At 33.8% G+C, this 20,885-nt stretch overlaps 1 protein-coding gene across 5 annotated transcripts in view; it reads left to right on the forward strand.

Annotated features, from left to right (window-relative positions):
* The window catches only part of SMCHD1 (structural maintenance of chromosomes flexible hinge domain containing 1), a 127,664-nt gene that overhangs the window by 85,681 nt on the left and 21,098 nt on the right, over positions 1–20,885 (forward strand). For 4 of the 5 annotated variants that reach the window (XM_005224244.5, XM_024984367.1, NM_001206400.1 and 1 more), the window contains 11 exon segments: positions 798–862; positions 3,542–3,629; positions 4,252–4,383; positions 5,283–5,432; positions 9,349–9,475; positions 9,641–9,760; positions 10,703–10,788; positions 11,369–11,491; positions 13,049–13,239; positions 14,959–15,068; positions 15,452–15,522. In XM_005224244.5, coding sequence (XP_005224301.1) covers positions 798–862; positions 3,542–3,629; positions 4,252–4,383; positions 5,283–5,432; positions 9,349–9,475; positions 9,641–9,760; positions 10,703–10,788; positions 11,369–11,491; positions 13,049–13,239; positions 14,959–15,068; positions 15,452–15,522 — 1,263 coding nt within the window. 5 annotated transcript variants of the gene reach the window in all.

Below are 20,885 nucleotides of genomic sequence, written 5' to 3' on the forward strand. Positions count from 1 at the left end.
AGTGAGAGAAAGAAAAATGATTGATAGAGTACAGAGTAAGTAGAGTGGACAGACGGTTTGAGAGTCTAAAGCTGCCCAATCTGATAGAAATACAATACTAGCCACATGTGATACTTAAATTCTGCTAGTAGCCACATTAACAAGAAATAAATAAAATTAATTTTAATATATTAATATATATTAGTTTTAAACTAATATATTTAAAAATTACCATTTCACCATGTACTCAGTATTTTAAAATTTAATAATAATGTTTTGCATGCTCACATCTTCCCAGGTCTTTGAAATTTGCTGTGTGTTTTACGCTTACACTCCTCAGTCTGAGCCAGTCACATTTCGGGTGCTCAGTGGTCACTATGGGCTGCCATACCAGACAGTGCCAAACTGAAACAGACCGCACAGTGGACAATAAACCAAACTATATCAGGGGTCCTCATTTGATAATGCCTTTTAGGATTTATGTTTCAGTTTAGTCATCTGTTTAGGAAACTAGCTTCCTTAATTTATACCATCAGTCCCACCAATCTGCTGTTACCTTAAAATTATGTCACCACCATTAAGATCTGTTATATGTCCTTTAATAATTAATGGTATATCTTTGCACTGTGACTAATCTCACTTTTGTGTCACACATGCATGATAAAGATACATATATATAGACATGTGTTTGTGTGTATTTATCAATCTACATGTGATCTGGATTCACCCTTGGTAAAGGTAAAGTAAGTTTCTGTCCTAAATATACTATGCTAAATGTTTGTGATTTCTCTCTCTTCCTTTGCCACTTTTCCTTCTAGGCAGAAATATTTAGTTGTAATAAAATAAAGGACAATGACAAAGAAGATGGCTGCTTCTACTTCAGGTATTTCTCAAATCATTTTATATTTTAATGCATATTTTGTTACAGAGTTAATCAGCGTTGGCAACATGTGCCTGTTTAGCTAAAGAGAAATAATTTATGATCAAATAGAAAATATTTTGTCTACAAAGTTTGCAAAATGATTTGGGGAAAGATTGTTGTGATAGATATATTTGCTTTCAGAACTATCAAAAACATCAGAAGAATTCTGTTGTCAGAGCATTTATAATATTTTATTATATAGGAGATTTCTATAATTCTAAACTTAAGATCTTACAAAATAAAAAAACTGAACTAGTTTTTTTATTTAACTATGTGACTTTAAGTGTTGCTTCTTTCTTCTGTACTTTGAAATCTGTAAATGGTTTTGGATACATGGTGTCTAAGGTTTCATTTATTAGAAATGTCTTTTTGCCTTTTGAACTAATAATTGCTTTATTTCATTAAATGTATTAGTTTATTAAGCCAAATAGAAAACAAAAGGTACAAATTGTTCACAATAATACCAGCATTCACAATTACCTGTGTGTTTAATTTTGTTGAGATCCCTATTTTTCCACATAGCTTCAAGTTACTATCTATTATTATTTCATTTTACCTTGACCATTTCTTCTTGGCCAGGTGTAGTGGTAATGAACTCTCTTAGCTTTTGTTTATATGAGAATTTTGCCATGCTGCATGGCATGCAGGATCTTAGTTCCACAACCTGGGATCAAACCCTGCCCCCCGAACCCCACCCTGGTGCCCCACCTCCCTGCAGTGGAATCACTTGAGTCCTAACCACTGGCCAACCAGGGAATTCCTTTCTGAGAATGTTTTAATTTCTCCCTCATTTTTGAGGGACAGTTTTGCTGGAAGTAACATTCTTGGTTGACAGTTTGTTTTAACACTTTGAGAACATTGGCCTACTGCCTTCTGACTTCCAAACTTAGTGATAAGAAATTACCTTGTTGAGGATGCTGTGTATGTAATGATTTGCTTTCCTCTTGGTGCTGCTAATATTCTTTTTCTTTGTCCTGTGAAAGTTTGTGTTAGTGTGTCTTGCTGTTGGTCTCTTTGAGTTTTATCTTACTTGGAATTCCTTGAGCATCTGGGATATTTATATTAATGTCTTTCATCAAACTAGGGAAATTTCCAGCCATTTTTCAAAAATTGTCCCTGCCATCCTTTTCCCTTTTTTCTCTTTGAATTCCCACAGTGTGTGTGTTGGTCCACTTGATGTATCTCAGGTCCCTTATACTCTGTTCACTTTCCTTCTGTCTTTTTTCTTTCTGTTCCTCAGACTGTATAATTTCCACTGTCTTATCTTCAAGTTCATTGATTTCTACATACTTGAATCTGCCTTTGAATACTTGTAGTGAGATTTTCACTTCAGTTATTGTACATTTCAGCTGCAGAACTTGCTTTTGGTTTAAGTTTTCTCTTTAATTGATATTTTTGTCTTTTTCTATACATTACTTTCTTGACTTTTTTCACATCTTTTAATTCTTTGAGAATCTTTATAACAGTTGTTTTAAAGTCCTTGTCTAGTATATCAGCCTCCTGATGTTTTTCAGGGACAGTTTTGATTGACTTATTTTCCCCATACTTTACTATTTATTTGCCTTCTGGGGTTTTTGTTACTGAAAATTACACATTTGAATCTAATAATGTAATCACACTGGAATGGAGTCCTTTCAGTGTGCACTTATCAAGGCAGTGTCAGATTACTATATGTATATCTAACTGTTTTGAGTTTTGTTATCTTATTACAGACCAGTGACAAAAATGAAGTTTTAGGTATTTATACACTCATCTCTGAATAATGATAGGTTTATTGCTTTCTAATCCTTAGTTGTTTTATTTCTTTTCCTTGCTGTACCTCACTGGCTAGGACTTAGAGTAGAATGTTGAATGGATACGATGAGAGTGATTATTCTAAAATCATTCCCAGTCCAAAAGGGGCATTTCAGCATTTCACTCATAATTATGATGTTTGCTTTAGGGTCTTTATTTTGGGTAAGTATCGTTATCAGGCTGTTCATTTGTAATCATGGTTTCATCATTTGTTGAGGCAGTAGGTGTTGTTTTTCCTTTTCTTAATATATATATATATATGGATAGATAGATACAGGTATATAGTTGTTTTACTCCTAAATTTTATTTATGTGGCTGCTCCATCATTTATGTGTTCATTGTGTTTGTGGCCAAAATAGTTTGGCAAGTCTACCTCTTACTAAGTTTCTTATTGGTAATTTAGTTACAATAAATATCTTTTATATATATAGATGTATACTTACATATTTATTTAGAACATATAAATGGAAAACAAAGCAATATAAGATCAGTTGGATAGTTTATAAACTTGAAATATAAAACTGAGATGGAAATTTGTGTGGAAATGAAGCTAAATTCATTTGATACGTAATTCAGCGTTTATTGTGTTTACTACTTTATCAACTTTATATTCAATTTTTACCACATCCAGAGTTTTTGTTCTAGATGTTTTGTGATAGAATGTCTAGGTAAGAGGGCCTGATATTAAGCTTCATATTGCAGGAAGTATTTGATGAATGAAGTTGAATGTAGTAAAGTAACTCTCTTACTCATTTAGTTTTCATGGAAGGAAAAGAAATGTTAATGCTTTGAATTTCTTTCCCTTTTATTTAAAAGTTACCAGTAATCTTATCTCATTCTTCTTAGGGATAAAGCAGTTCCTAACAAGGTGGGGACATACTGTATCCAGTTTGGTTTTACGATGGATAAAACAAATATTCTTAACAGTGAGCAGGTTTGTTTACTCTTTTTATGCATGGCAGTTAGCTTTAGTTACCTTCACATTTTCTTACTTGGTTGAGGAATGAAGTGTTTGAAGTGTTTTGTTTAAAAGTGGTTTGATTATTGGATGGAAGGTATAAATGCCATCTTCAGGAATTTTAGAATAATATATACTTAAATTATGTTGATTAAACTTGACCTGATACTGAAGTTACTTTTTTATCCCTGTTTATATTGAGGACTTGATTAGTAATTAATCTATATCATGGTCAGGGTTGCTTCTATCAGTTGTATGTGAAAATGTTTCAATTAATAACATTTCAGGATTCTAGATAATGAAGTTTTAAGGTAGTTTTAACATACATCATCTCCATTCATTATTGTTAGTGCACTGATTTTTTTTTAACAATTACATGTATTGTTAAGTGTTTCTAAATTTGTTTTTAAATGGTTAACATTCAAAAATTAATGTTACACCTTTTATTTTCAGTTTTAAAAAGTTGATTGGTTTTAAGAATTTAATGGAAATATGTTTTGGAAGGTAGTATTTCATTTCATTTAGGATATGCTCTGTTTCTTCATCGTTAAATACTAAACCATTAATGTGTTGTTAATTAGAATGCTCCTTTTCTTAGATTATAGTGGATGTTCTACCTAATCAACCTGTGAAGTTAGTTCCTGAAATTCAGCCAGCTACACCAGCTGTTTCAAATGTTCGCTCAGTTGCCAGTAGGACCCTGGTCAAAGATTTGTATCTTCATATCACGGTAATGTTTATTTACTTCCAAATTACCAAGGGTAGCAAACATTATTCCTAGTTTCAAGGTGCGAGATAGTTACTATAGAATCCTATCTGAATTATTCTGTTTATGTTTATAGGAAAAATTTATGCAAGTTAATGAAAGGCTTATCAGTATCTTTATACTTAAATACAAATAGAGAATGAATTCAGTTATACATAAAATAAATCCAGATATACTAAGTAGAAGTGATTAGAAAACGCAGAAATCTGCCCACCTTTACTAATGTATATCTTTAATCCACTATTTCATGTAAGCATTATGAATGTGTTAAGTAAGTCAGTTCTTCAGTGTCCATTTCAGTGAGGGGCAGGGAGTAATTAAGTATGTAATTTGAAGAGATTTGCCATCATGACTGATCATAATGAGCTCTTTAAAACTTTCTGGTTACCCAGAGGGTAAGCAAAAATAGGGCTGCTAAGAATATTAACAACAACATGTAAAATAACACTAGTGGGACTTCATTTTTTTAAAAACTTGGCAAATAGGGTTGTTAACGCCTTCAGTGTGTTTTCTTGTTTTTAGACCATGAAACTTAACTGGTTCTTAAACTGATTTTCCCTTGATCTTAAATAGATGCTAAAGGTACATAACACTTTTTAAAATGTGAGTCCTTTTAATAAAGTTGGGAGTCATTGTATTAGGTGAAAACTTTTGGTTCTTTTATGGTTTCTGGGATTATTTCCTGCCTGTAGAGCTCTTACTCTGAGATCTGAATTCTATATTTGGAGTAAGAAGGATCAGGGTGATTTAATATTTGGAGCTTTATAAATAGATCATATTTCTGATTTTCCCATGTCCTTCTCTGTGTTTGATCTTTTTTCTGCTTCTTTTAATTAGTTTTCTGAAACTTTTCATTGTTTAAGGATGACTACAACAATCATACTGGAGTTGATTTGGTTGGCACTGTAATGGCTACCATCAAAGGTTCTAATGAGGAAGATGACATACCTCTGTTTAATGGGAAAATTAGAACACTTGAATTTCCCTTTGTGAAAGGTTCAGCTGAAATCACGGTAATATTTTTGTCTTCTAGTAGATAAGGTTTTGGTATTTAATAGTTTAAACCACAATATTATTATACTTGTTATTTTGTGTGTATAGCTGTGATGATATTCTAATTATAGCATTAAAATGGAAAGTCAGATATTTTGATTTTTGTTCTGAGCTATTATACATTGAACCCACTATCATTGTTACTGTTAAAAAGACCCTATTTTTCTTTTTCCCTGTGGATGACTGTTTTCTGTGACTGGATTGTTTTAACTTCACTGACAGTATAATCATGTTTCATTGAAAAGCCAGCATCCTGTGGATAGAAATAGAATCAAACATAGCCCAGGTAAAATGTACACATATCTAGAAAAGTTTAGTAAAACTAGCTTATCTTTGTCATTCTTTTTTTTTTCCAAAATGGAAATAGCTTGCTTATATAAAGCATACCCAGTGAGAGAACATAAAAAAGTAATCACTGCACTGTCACCATTCAGAGATACTGACGATTAGCAATTCAGTGTATAATCTTCCACACTTTTCTGTATATACACTAACACTGCATGGATGTCCTATGAATGTGATTTATATAGACATGGAGGAGGGTGTAAAGTTTCATTAATATAATAGAACTCTACTTTAATGAAATCTTTTCTCATTTCGCACATCCTTGCTATATATCTGTCAGTTCAGTTCAGTCGCTCACTTGTGTCTGACTGCGACCCCATGGACTGCAGTGTGCCAAGCTTCCCTGTCCATCACCAACTCCCGGAGCTTTTTCAGACTCATGTTCATCAAGTTGGTGATGCCATCCAATCCTGTCATCCCCTTCTCCTCCTGCCTTCAATCTTTCCCAGCATCAGGGTCTTTTACAGTGAGTCAGTTCTTCACATCAGGTGACCAAAGTCTTGGAGCTTCATCATCAGTCCTTCCAATGACTATTCAGGACTGATTTTTTTTTTTACACTTTTTTTACACTTTACACTTGACTGGTTTAATCTCCTTGCAGTCTAAGGAGACTCTCAAGAGTCTTCTCCAACACTACAGTTTAAAAGCATCAATTCTTTGGCCTCAGCTTTCTTTATGGTCCAACTCTGACATTCATACATATATCTTTATCTTGAGAATAAATCTACATTGTTGTGTTGATGGTTATAATTTATTTGATCAATCCTAAAGTGAAAATCTACTTTTCTTTGCAGAGTTTTATCAGCAGTGTTTGCATCAGCTTTCTTCACATTGTTTTAACGATATTAGGCTAACAATTGGGGAATCTGCCATCTTGCACCTGGTCTACAGTTCGATTTCTTGGTTGGTCTGGCAAAGACTGACCATCACAGCATTTCCATTTTAATTAGTTTTCAACAAATTTAAAAATTCATGAATTTTCAGAAAGAGATCTTTTTCTGTAATGCCGTAATGGTCTTTGCCAGACTAACGAACAAGCTGAACATCTCTAGATTCCTGGTTTATTTGGAGAATTCGAAAGACTTGGCAGTACTGGGCCAAGGTTCTCTTCAGGTAGTAGGATTTTCCAGTCAGCTGCATCCATGCTGCTGCTTTTCATTCCTTGACATTGAGGGCAAGTGTCAGTTGCTACTTATATTTACCCTTGTTCTTTTATTTTTATCATGGTTGAGGATAAAGTGAAATTTTCTTACACTCTAACAAAGATTGGGTAATGAAACCACAAGTTTAAAAACAGAAGGGCGGGGAAGACATTTTGAACATGCAGAGTCGATTTGCATTGGAAGAACACAGGTGCCCACTCCCTGTATCCAGGTTACCGCTGTCCTGTTTCCTTGGCCACAGTTACAGGCATTTGGTTACCCTGCTGTACGCATTTCTGAGGTTGGGACGGTGACATAAACTATTCTCCCACAGCTACATGTTCTGTCAGCTTCGTGTCATGCATGTGAATTTCCACTAGAGGTTCCTAGTATCATGTTGAAGAAGCAGAAATCTCTCAGGTCCTACTTGGCTCCTGACCATGTATTAATTTGGTAGGTCTGGGGCAGGGCTGTGGAATCGGATCTGATCTGTGCAGGTGGTTCTTGTCATTAGGGACATTTAAGAGACACTGGGTCTAGAACATAGTCATTTGTAAATGTTCCCGTTTGTTAGAAAAGAATGTATACTGCTTTCTTTAAAGCTTTAATCTAAATTTATAATTATTCATGTTTGTTAATTGTGTTATTCAAATTCTTTATCATTTGCCTTCTTGATCTACATTTTACTCTGCTGTGTATTTGTCCATTGCTTGCATTTCAAGTTGCCATTTGTATATGAATCCAGTTTTGGACTCTTCAGTTCTCTTCAATTCTGTTATTCCATGGATTTTGGTAAACTGAACACATTACAAACTGTAAAACTTTGAGATAGAAAAGGCCTCCTTAAATAAGACATCAAGGATAAGATTTTATATTTAATTACATAAATAGAAGATTAATAATATTTTTGTATAATAATGTATTAGTACAGTATATTGAACATATTTTTAAAATATTCTGAAGAACTTCCTGCAAATCAATAAGAAAAAAGACAATTTAGTAGAAAAATAAATGATAACGAATATAAACAGGCAGTTAGTGGAAGAGAAGCTATAGATAACTAATGAACAAGAAGCATGACTTCAGTAGTAATCTGGGAAATGCTAGTTAAAACAGTAATGACTGGTTGTTTTTAATACATTTTTTTTTTTATTTAAAAAAAATTGATGATAAATGTTAGCCAAGCATCAGGGGAACTGGATATTACACACTAATGATGAGAGGATAATTTGATGTAGTCATTTTCAAGAGAAATTTGATACTACCTATTAAACTTTTAACAAGTCATTATATTTCTTTGGCTAATCTAGAGAACACACCAAGAGGTATATAAAGGTTCTTTCTTTGCTGTATTATAAGTACTAGCTAAAATTTTTTACTAAAATGTTCATCACCCAGTGAAAGAATATTATATCTATACTTTGCATAAATGTAAAATATTGGTAACTAAACATTTACTTGAATTGTTTGTAATCAAATTAAAATCAAAATTAGTGCTGAAAGCAAATTGCTACAGTAAAGTTTGTCATATTTTAAGTGTAAGAAGTTTTATTTTTGTGTTTATATTCATATACGTACATTGAAAACAGCTTTCAGAAACCAAGTGGGATTGGGCATTGGTTTAATGATAGACTTATTTTATTATTTCGTGGATTGTTCTGTGGTGTTCTGTTGATTTAGATTTTTAAAAATTTTATTTCTCTGAACTTGATTACTATGGTCTAAAAAAACAAAACAGCTAGTACCCATTGTTTCCACGTAAGACTGAAAAGATTATTTAGGATATAGATATTTGTATTGCATTATTTACTAGCCATATGCTATAAAATATATCAGGAGTTTTTGTGTGTTTGCATTAATGAAGAAAAATACATTAAAAAGCCCAAATCTTTAGAGCTTTTCAGGACCTCTTGTTTGGTCACCTGGGACTGATGGGTCTGCTTCCATGGTAACAGCGTAACTTAAACTCAGCACTGGGCTTTGTGTATTTCTTTGTGATTATTTTTATAACTTTCACACCATCAGTTGTTTCACATTGCTTCAACTTAAAGATAGAAATCAAGCCATTTCTGGTCAAGATATAAGAAGCCATTGTTATTTCTGGTCTGGAAGATACTTTTTCTCGTAGTTTTCTATAGTATATAATTTTTGCATAAGCTATTTATTGATAAGATAATTTGGCTTTCAAACCAATACCAAAGAGTTTTATGTCTTGGATGGTGCTGCTGATGTTTGAGTGAATGCTTAATGAACCTCACAGGTCAGTCAGTTTTGCCTTTTAAATTTACCAGTTACTTGAAAACAGAGTATAATGAGATCTATAACATTTGTGTATTTACAAATACGTTTTCAAAACTGGTTTTTCCTTACTGCTCTTCTCTTTATACAGAGTCTAGTGCTAGCAGAAAATAGTCCTGGAAGGGATAGTACTGAGTATTTTATTGTGTTTGAGCCTCGGCTGCCAGCTTTATCAAGAACGTTAGAATCATATATCCTACCATTTATGTTTTACAATGGTAAGTTTCTAGGAAACTAGAGGATAAACTCTTGAGTTTGTGGTACTTTGAATAACTGTTTTGCTTTCCATTAAATGGTGCTTACTAGTTATCTAATCTTGTGATGACATTTTGGAAAAGTCACATTTTAAAAATTGAAATAAATTATCTGAATGTTTTTCTTAGATGTTAAGAAGCAGCAACAAATGGCAGCGCTTACAAAAGAAAAGGACCAATTATCCAAGTCTATTACAGTGTACAGAACTTTATTTGATACCAGCAAACAGCTTCTTGATGAGATGAAGTGTAAGTCATTTTGTGTTCAGAAGTGCTAGAAATGACGCTTTGGGTAACAGTGAGATAGAAGGTTGAGTCCATGGGACTCAAACATTGTCTGCTTCCCTTGGACTTAGGAGTGAACTGCAGGACGCAGCAGAAGGGTAGCAGCAGTGGTTCATATGACTCATCATTCAGTCTTAAGGTGAAGTGTTCTTGTCTGTAAATAAACATATAGCTTGCTTACCTACAACATTTTGCAATTTTTATTAGGAATCTGAATCTATATAAATGTAAGGGTTTTGACATAATAATGTTTATATTTAGCTTTAGCATTTGGCAAAAGATACTAGATGACAGTTTAACTGAAAAAGTGATGTGTAATTTAAGTTTTAGTTTGACTGTGTGTAGTTTAATTTACAAACATCTGCAGCAGAGAAATAGCTAATTTATTTTTTAATAAATACATGGCATATTTGCTACAGGTTTTTAATAATGTCTGTACTGTTAGGGTGTTTGCTGAGTTGTGCACTATCATTGCTTTCCATTTGTCAAATTTTTTCACATGTCAGGGATATTTAGAGGATAATGTGAACTAAGTAATGAAATAATACATAATTTGTAGTACTAAAAATTGTTCTTTAAAAAGTCTTATTTTCTTAGAATATCCTTATGTAATTATGTATATAATTATGCATATATTCATGTGGATTAGAATTAAATAACTTATCCAAGATTACTTGTAGTTTGCAGTTTATAATACCTCCAGTTGCATTCATTTTGTGTTTTCTTTTTGTATATTAGATGTGAACATTAATTTTAGATTTTTAATTTATTTAAGATTTCTATAATAGTTATCATTTTTCATTTTAGCATCAATCATTAAAAGGAAAAAAACAAGAGATTGAAAACATTTTCCAAAAACTATTATAAGAGCTATCACAAATTGATAGTTTTTATTTTTAATTTTAGGCCAAGTTGAAGAAGCAAAATTAAAAGAGGCCCAGTTGCGAAATGAACTGAAAAAACACAATATTGACATTTCTACAACACAGCAGGTACAATTTCCAGGTGTATGTGAAAGGTTTTTTTTTTTTAATTCTAGCCTATAATTTGTTTTTAATCATTCATATTTTATTAGGAATGTTGACACTATTGTTTTGGGGTCCTAAGCCATATGGGAATTATAATCCAGTCACTTACTGGACATTGAAATAGACTAACAATAATGGAGTGCTCTTTTCAGAGAAATTGCAGTTTGTGTTGCTGATCTAGTAATACTAGTAAGTTATATTAATAATACACCAAGTTGAGAACTTGCACTGAAGTGTCCTAAGTAATAATCAGTGGCAAAGAAAATGAGAGTAAGTGACAAAAGACAATAGTTTTTTTTAGAGCTTATATTCTTTATGTGTATAACTCATAAGTCTTATTATAGGTCATATAATTCTTAACTAAGAAAAAAAGAATTAGTGAGGTTGATGCTTTACATTTCTATGATCATATTCTCAAAAGAAAAGAAATGTAGTAACTTTGTACTTGAGTTGTCCAAATTGTTGAATTTTCTCTGCTGTTTTCTCTACCTTGTACAAGAGTCATTGTAATTGGCCTTGCATTTAATTATTCTATAAATTACAGGTGCCACACATTGAAGCACTTTTGAAAAGAAAGCTATCAGAACAGGAAGAACTAAAGAAAAAACCCAGAAGATCATGTACTCTTCCAAATTATACTAAAGGCAGTGGAGATGTTTTGGGAAAGGTTTGTGCTTCAACCGTTTACGAGGCAGTACATTTTATTGTCTTGTTTTCTGTAGGCTTTGGGTGATCCTGGGTCTTGGAGCCATGATGGTATCAGTGGTTGGGGATCCCAGGCAGGATGGAGTGGAATTTCATCACACTGCTGAGACGGTGTGCAGTTAAAACCTATCAACTGTTTACTTCTGAAATTTTCATTTATTGTTTTCAGACTGCTATTGATTGGGTAACTGAAAATGGAGAAGGAGAAACTGCAGATAGGGGGGAGTTGCTCTACAGGGTGGACACTGTGATGTTTTTAACAGTGACACAACATTCTCATTGTTAGGGCAGGTGTTTGCTACCAGATCAGGTAAGAATAAAGGGTAAATGTGACCATACCAGTGTAATAAATGACTTTTGAAATCAGCCACAAAAATTAAGCCTTTGAGTAAGGCTTTGAGCAATGTTGGACTTTGAGCAAGAAAACTTTGAACAAGCTTGTGACTAAAATCCAGTGGGTCCTCTGCATCCACAGGTTCTAATTCCTCGAATTCAGTCAACTGCAGAGGAGAAATATTTGAGGGGGGAAATTCTAGAAAGTTCCAGAAAGCAAAACTTGAGTTTGTCACATGCACATGCTGGCAACTATTTACATAGCATTTGCATTGTATCAGGTATTATAAGTAATCTAGAAATGGTTTAAAATATACTTAATGTTATATGCAAATACTGTGACATTTTATATAAATGATTTAAGAATCCACAGATTTTAGTATCTAAGGGGATTCCTGGAACCAGTTCCCTGTGGATACAGATGGATGGTTGTACACTTGACCCTTCAGTAGCAAAGGTTTGAACTGTGAGGGTCCACTTAGACACAGACTTTTTTTTTTTTAAACTAAATACTGACTACAGTACTACCTAATGGTTAAATCCTTGGATGTAAAGCTAGGTATGGATGACCCACTGTGAAGTTACATACAGATTTCCAGTTGATCAAAGGGTTGGGGGCCCTAACCTCCGTACCCTCCATATATAACCTCCGTACCCTTCACACATAACCTCCATACAGTTGTTTGGTGGTCATCTGTTTTTGTAAATAGGGGAGTGACTATTAATTCTGAGCCCTACAGAATTTATAAAAACGGAAGAAATTATTCTTATTTATGATATTTAGATTTATTTTCTAAAAAATCATTGGCATAAATGATCAACTTAGAAGGGTATAACTATATTTAGGTTTAAGTGTATTTTATGCTTTAACAATTGACATACCCACTAGTAGAGAAATGAATGTGAAAAAAAAGGTACATCACCTAACTGATAATATGCCAAATATTTTTATTTGGTTATTGGCAAAATTTACTGTAGTTTAATCTGTAAAATGGTTTTTTGAAATTAAATAGCATAAGAGACTATTTAAAATATTTAAGCCAGTAAGCCTCTACAGTTCGAGAATTTTTTGTTAATTCATATGAATGTTTCCCAAAATAAAGTGTTTTTGCTGTTTAGATGTTGACTTTTAAAATATTTAATATATTTAGAAGTTTTTTACTTGATTTTCTTAAATGGCTTCTAGATTGCACACCTGGCACAGATTGAAGATGATAGAGCCGCAATGGTTATCTCTTGGCATCTGGCAAGTGACATGGACTGTGTGGTCACCCTGACCACTGATGCTGCACGTCGAATTTATGATGAAACCCAAGGTCGTCAGCAGGTGTTGCCCCTCGATTCTATTTATAAAAAGACTCTTCCAGATTGGAAAAGGTTAGAAAAAAATGCAAGTAGTGATTAAAAAAAAATACCTGTTCTATTTTTTATCAAATCATAGATTTTTAAAATTTCTCTCAAAGGTACTTAAAACAGAGAAGTGACTCACATTATCTACATTATTTTTTGTCTTCCTCACAAATATGACCTTCATTAAGATCAGTGTTACAGTATATTTCATCACATATGCTGGCCAGGTTTAATTTGCCAGTTAAATGTTATTTGTTTATATAACAGATACACATACAAACATACAACAAACAGGAAGGATGGTGAGATGTCATTATCATTAACAGACTATTTAACTCCTTTATTTGGAGTAAGAGTATAGATCAATGTCTTTTGTCCTATTGTAAGTCCTATAAAAATAAACAGCCATCATTTAGGTAGAGAAGGTCTCTATTGGAACTGCCATTAGCAAAATTGAAATGTAAGAGACCATCTAGTTAGGATGTTACATCTGTGTTTTAATATAAATCTGTTTTCTCGAATTGTTTTCCTGTATACTTTTCAAAATAAGTTTTTCGGAATAACCATGCAAACCAGTTAGCCATTTAAGTATTTTATGTGTACTCTAGTTTTGACTATTTTTAAAAATCTGCCTTAAAAGACTCAAGCAAAATGGTGATAGCAAAGCAAAAAAAAAAATTAAAATATATAACAGAATATTGACCAAAAATTTTCTCAGATTCCTAAACAGAGTTTTGCAAGGCCTACAGCTGAGTAGGAATGGGATTTGAAGGAGAATAGAAACTATAAATTAAGAGCTTACTGTGTCATTAAACTAACATTTTATTTCACTTTGTAATCTAAACATAAATCAAGCAAACAGCTGGAATTTGAACTCAAATCTTTCTGCTTCTAAAATCTCCCACTCTGCTCCCAGTCAGTACCCATTTTAAATAACATGGGATGTCCTATCAAATCATTGTAACTGTGTTGAAAAGAGTAATAATTTTTCTGAAAGTAATTTTCCCTTCAGGAGGTCTTCTATCTTTTTTTTTTTTCATTATCCCTGAGGATCAAATGAAGAATCCTTTATTTAGGGAAAATATGAAGTTGGTATTTAAGGCTAATGCTTACTCTAAAAACTAGTTATCCTTACTTCCTGGTCTTGTGCCTCCTACTGGGATTGAGTTGACTAGCTCTTAAAGCCACTCCCCCCTCTACTCCTACCTGCACAATTTGGGGAAAGCTACCCTATGTGGGCAGAGAAAGCCCTGACACCCCAGTCAGCCCCCATCTCTTGAATCTCATTGTTATCCCTGGATTTCAATTGCTCATTCTGTACACTGTGTCAGAGGACAGGTGGCCAGAGTACTGGGCAGCTGCTTTTCCACGTTCTCAGCCTTGGCCTTGCCCATGCCCTCAGCCATTCTAGGGCCACTGTCTGCATGAGACAGTCATATCATTGGCATTCTAGGTTAGGGCCAGCTTGAGAGGCTGCATCTCTTCTTTCCTTGTCAGAACTAAACAAAGCTTAGTTTATATCAGTTTTACAAACTAATTGAGGACAGATAAAACTAAGCAGATATTTTTTTAATGGTAAATATTGTTTTCATTTCCAAAGGCGTAACAGTTAAGCATTTAGGAGTATTACCTGTGCATAGGGAGTTGTGATCACAGAGATAATCAGTATATTCATATGTTTTTCATCATATATGTATTTTTTGATAATAAATTACATATTTTGTTTAAAATCTTTTTTAAATTTAGACCTCTACCTCATTACCGAAATGGAAAATTGTATTTTAAACCCATTGGAGACCCCGTCTTTGCCCGAGACTTGTTGACTTTTCCTGATAACGTAGAACACTGTGAAACAGGTAAGAAAGTTGTGACATTTTTTATACATATGTTATGCTTGTGATTCAGATACTTAAATTACTGATTATGGAAAATTATGTTCTTATTTAGTTTATAAACGATAGTTGTATTAATATTTACTTCTCTTATTTTTCCTGTTAGAAGAAAGTATTGAATAAAATTCCTATGTTAGCATTATTTCTAAGAAAACTTTTTAATACTATATGTTAAATTTTTTTTTTAATATGTTATATTTTTTTTTTCCAAATGTTTCATGTGCAGTCATTGTATTTCAGCTTCTGGGTACACAACAGCATGCTTACCAGCAGAAGACTGTGTTAATATTTTAATATGACCAAAAAAGATACCATAATTTTAACATTTTGTTTGTTGAAATTTTTAGTATTTGGTATGCTGTTAGGAGACACTATTATTTTGGATAATTTGGATGCTGCCAATCATTACAGAAAAGAGGTATGTACTTGAATTCTTTTTTAATTTGTAGCTCAAATTTTACTGTGTGTTTTAAAATTTAATGTTAGAGATCTATAAAGAATTTTATTTTGAGATACATGTGCAAATGACAGCAACACCAATTTAAATCCTATAAATTGATAAGCAGCATGAATCTGAGCAAAATATATGAATGAATTTGCCAAGATGCAAATTAAAATGAAATGTTTGCGGGCTGTGAAATTGTCTGAGTTTCCACATCAATGTCTATTAATGGTGGTATTGAAAAAGAGTTATCTCAGATAATGTCGTTGGAAACACAATTTGAGGCAGCCCTTGTTTATTGGTTGTTAGGGCTGTAACAAAGTACCACAGACTGGGTGGCTTAAACAGTAGAAATGTGCTGTCTCACAGTTCTGCTGGCTTGAAATCCAAATGCAAGGTGTGAGAAGGGCCAGTTCTTTCCAGGGGTTATAAGGGAAGGAGTCTGTTCCATGCCTTTCTCCTTGCATGGTCATTCTCCATGGTCATTCTCCCTGCATCTGTTTGCATCTATGCTTATGTACCCAAATTTCCCCTTTATTAAAGGACACTACTCATTGGATTAGAGCCCACTGTTATGACCTCATTTTAATTTGATTGTTAAGACCCAGTCTTCAATTCACGTCACATTTTTGAAGAACTGGGGGGGTTAGGACATTAACACAGGGATTCTAAGGGATACAATGCATCTGATAATAACTTTGCAGAGCATTTAGCAATATAAATGTTTATCGATTGCTACATAACAAACACTTCAAAAGTTAGTGGCTTTAAGCAGTAGCAGCATGTTAGTTCTCATTCCTTGCTGGGTTTCTCTAAGTGGTGTTGGCTACTTGCACTGGGATGGTGAAAGCTCCAAGCGCCTCCCTCACACAGCTGGCAGCTGATGATGCTTGCCACTGTGATTTAGCTGTAGCTGGCCAGAGCCACCTCTGGGGCTGTCACCTGCACCATTGTTCTCAGCCCCCCTCATGGGTGTGTGAGGTAACGCCATTAAGGTTTTTAGAAACCTTTTTCTCGCTAAAAGCATCTGGAAAACAGTGCCTTAAATCTTTCTGAGGTCTTAACGTAGGGGCATCCTTCAGTTCAGTTCAGCTCAGTCGCTCAGTTGTGTCCAACTCTTTGCGACCGCATGAATTGTAGCACTCCAGGCCTCCCTGTCCATCACCAACTCCCGGAGTTCACTCAAACTCACGTCCATCGAGTTGGTGATGCCATCCAGCCATCTCATCCTCTGTTGTCCCCTTCTCCTCCTGCCCCCAGGCATCCTTCATTGACTTGGATTCCAAGGCTACATTATACTGACTGTGCACTGGGTTTGATCTTAGCCCGGAGGCTCTCCGTTTCTTTTTCAACAAAATTTTTTTGGCCAAACAGTCTGGGAAGGAAAAACTGTCCAACTCAGCAAATTCTTGATTAGAAATATTTGAAATTATTTCTGAAAATGAATTAATTCCTACTTAGTTTATCTCCCATTCATACTGGCTCATTCATAACTGACTACTGGCTGGGCAAACGGCAAGGGTTATAGGCTGGCAGACTTAGATCTCTCCACACAAGCCACTCCTTGTGGCTGCTGGGGATTTTATCAGTGGCATCTGGGTCCTAAGAAGGAAAATTACAGTGGTGAAGACAGAAGTTACAGTCTCTTAAGTCCCAGTGTCGGGAAGTACATTTGGTTGGTCAGAATCTGGCCAGCCTAGATCCAAATGGGGGAATAAGGAGTTTGGAATAGACTCTTTCCTTTCCATGGGAGAGGCAAAGTAGATGCCACGTTTTTATATCATCATATATTAAGGTAATTTATCTTACAGGCATACTCTCACAAAAATATTCACTGGAATGTTTAAGAATTTTTATCAGGAAATTTTGAAAGCAGGTAAAGGCCATCAGTTAGGATTGCACCACTCCATTATGGTAATTTATACAGTAGAATAGTATGTATCTATTAAAAAGATTTAAAGCAGATTGATGTATCCTAATGAGGAAGACTTGCAAAATACATTGTTTTGTTGAAAAGCTGCAAAATGGTAATGTACAAAATTAAGCCCTTTAGAAAATAAGTTTATGTAGTTTAAACAAGATGGGAGAATATATTGTATACTGTTGTATTTATTAAGAAAGATTAACCTTTCTATATTACTTTTAAGTTTTTCTTCATGAGGAAAGAAAGGCAATCTATTGTGAAGAAGGGCCTTTCAGAGGGCTGTTGTCAAGACTGAATAAAATAAGAAAATAAGAAATGAATAAAATTTCAGTAAAGGAATGATCTATTTGGATCTGAAATCCAAAGGTCTTGAATTTGTTGATATAGAAGAAGTACTAAATTTAATAAATATGGTGTTAGGGACTTGGAAATAGCAGGTGATAAACATGTATATAAACATTATAGGCTTGCAAAATATTATAGCTGAAAATGAGTGAGAGTAGTTACTGAAGAGAAAACAGAAGTCAGTTTAAAATATGATCTAGTACTCTTAAATAGTGTATTATAAAATCATGGATATCTTAAAATCATATAGTCTAATAATCTAGATGAGAAACCTTAAGTACAAAACAAATAGTGGTTCTGTATCAAGTCATAGTACTAATTCATGGCAAAACTAGAACTACTCAGAACAGATTTTCTATGCGCCCAGTTAGAAGAAATAGTAAGTGTGTCTTCAGTTTAGGAGAGCTAAATTAGTGAGATTACTGAAAATTAAAGAGCTAATTGGGGAAAACTATTTGGCGTCTTCATGAATGGTTCCTTATGAACTTAAAAATGGCTCTAATATACTGTATCAGAAAATGGCTGTGGATGAGGAAGTTGCTATATTCCGATGGTGATTACCATGTTTATATGTCCTGAATTATAAGTCAGAAATCATACCCATTAGAAGTTATGACAATATATGATCTATTAGGAGAAGGTGAGTAGCTTACTAGTGAGGATGAATTAGCAAGTTGAGTAATAATTGGTAGATTCTGTCAATAGTTCAGTCTGTTATTTGGACATGTACAATGTATGAGACACAGTGAGGTGCTGTTAATTACTGAATAACCAGCTCTGTTGAGTAGAGTGGTGGGACCCTGATTTGTAGCTTTTGCCAGCCCCCGCAGTGTGAATACTCATATCCTGGCTGACTTCCAGCAGCCTCTGTGTGGTCACTGACTGAGGCGTTCAGGAGGACCTGGTTCTCCTGACCCAGTAAATGCTGGTTCTAGCATATCACTAGCACAGTGCTAGGCTTTGAGGGTTATACAGAAATGGACTAGACAACTCAGATAGCCAAAGAAAGTGCTAGCAGAGGAGAACTAATAGGCCATTTCAAAAGGCTGATTCTAGCTATATATCATTAAGATATCTTACTGTAAGAACTGGCAAGAATGTAAGAATTCTAAGTGAAGGTGAGAACCCAGAGAGATGAACGTAACACTGAAACCTAATTTTTCTTTGAGAATATTTGTCAAACTAATGGAACTTGAGCATCAGTTGTCTCTCCCTTGGAAGGCTCAGAGGATAAGACATACCAGAATGTGGAATCTGCTCGAAGAACCTCTTTCCCGGTAAATTAGAATCCCCAAGAGGGCTAACCCTTGGCATAAGACTGAACAAAAGAAATGAGCTTCCTCCTCCATCTCAACTCCAGGCATTTCTGGACTGAAAAAAACTGCCTTTCTTGAACTTTAGCACTAAGTAGAAAATAAACAACTATTTTCCTAGAGAATGCATTAACAAATTGGTTGTCATGTATGTTTGCAACCTGCATTCATAATACTTGAATGGTCTTCAAGGTAATACTTAAAGGTAAACATTTGATTTCATCTAATGCTGGACTTGTAGTGTCCTTAGATATGTCATCAGAGCAAACAAAATTCTCTCTGAAAGAATTCACCTTTATCTTAAAACTGAAGTAATTTTTATATTGAACACAAGAGCAAATATTTTAAAACATTTAAAATATATAAATGTTATAAACACGTTTAGTAATATTTAACAAATATTAATAAAAATATTAAACATTTTAAATACATTTCATAATATATTTTACGAAAAAGTGTTGAATATAAGAGCAGTTAGATTTGAAAAAAATCAAAAAGAGCATCTAAAAATAAAAAGTATAATAAAAGTTAAATACTGGGCAGACTTAACAGCTTAATAGAAAATTTAGTCAATTGAAAGATAGGTCAGAAAAATTATCCAGACTGCAGCCCAGAGAGAAGGAATGTAATAGAGAATCACTAAGGATAAAGTTAAAAAATCTTTTTTTAAAATGTTTAATCAGAGTGCCAAAGAGAGGAGGATAAAAGGATCATAGGTAATACCTGAAGAACTAATGGCTGAAAACTTTGAAGAACTGATGAAAAACATCAATGCATAGCTTCAAAAAAGTAATAGACTATATGTGACAAAAGCAGGGACAGCATTTGTTCCTTACAGTTCCAGCATAGTTCCTCATAGTGATGTCTTTGCTTCCAAAGTTAATGAAATCACTCCACTTACCAAATATTGTTTTCAAACTCTTCTAAGAAATGGCTTTTATGACATCTCTTGGTCAGATCATTAGGTTTCAGTAGTCTTTTTATTGTTTTCTCTTCGTAAATTCTTCATGCCATTTATACTGATTCAACCTTTGTTGATTCCATTCCTTGCTAAATCCTTCCAGCAGTTGCAAGTACTGCCCAGAACTGTAGCTCTGTTTACTCACTGAATTTGCAAATGCTGTCTTGATCTTTTCCAGGTCAGTGGCAGTGGCCTTGCAGCAGAGGCCTAGTGAGAGCTTAAGTTGTTTTTTTTTAATGGTAAATTACAGTAAAATACATGTAACAAAATTTAGCGTCTAAATCATTTTTAAGTGTACAGTTTCACTAGTGTTAATTACGTTCACATTGTTGTTCAGCCAATTTCCATAACTCTTCTTTTTGTAAAACTGAAATTGTACCCGTTAAATAGCAGCTTGTCATTTCCCCTTTGTTCTGTGCCATTTGAGAATTGGAAGACTGTCCCTTTAACCACAGGCCTATAACTCATACTGTCAGTGCATTAACAAGAGGAGACAAGAAATTTGAGTGTGTTTATTATTTAAGATGGTACTAAATCTGTAAAATCATTGCCTGAATCTGATTTAAAATAACAGTTATTTGATTTACTATATATATGATTATTGGATAATAATAATATGGTAATAATATGTGAATTCAGTCTGTATTTTTTTTAGTCTGTATTTTTAATGTTCACTTGTAGAAAGCATACAAATCCAAGCCAAAACTAAGAAAGTAAGATGTGATACTTTATTTTACTAAAAGATTTATTTCACCAAAGAATTCACCACAGATTTTCTTCAAGTAGACATTCCATT

Source organism: Bos taurus, chromosome 24 (genome assembly GCF_002263795.3).
Source record: "Bos taurus isolate L1 Dominette 01449 registration number 42190680 breed Hereford chromosome 24, ARS-UCD2.0, whole genome shotgun sequence".
Taxonomy (NCBI): Eukaryota; Metazoa; Chordata; class Mammalia; order Artiodactyla; family Bovidae; genus Bos; species Bos taurus.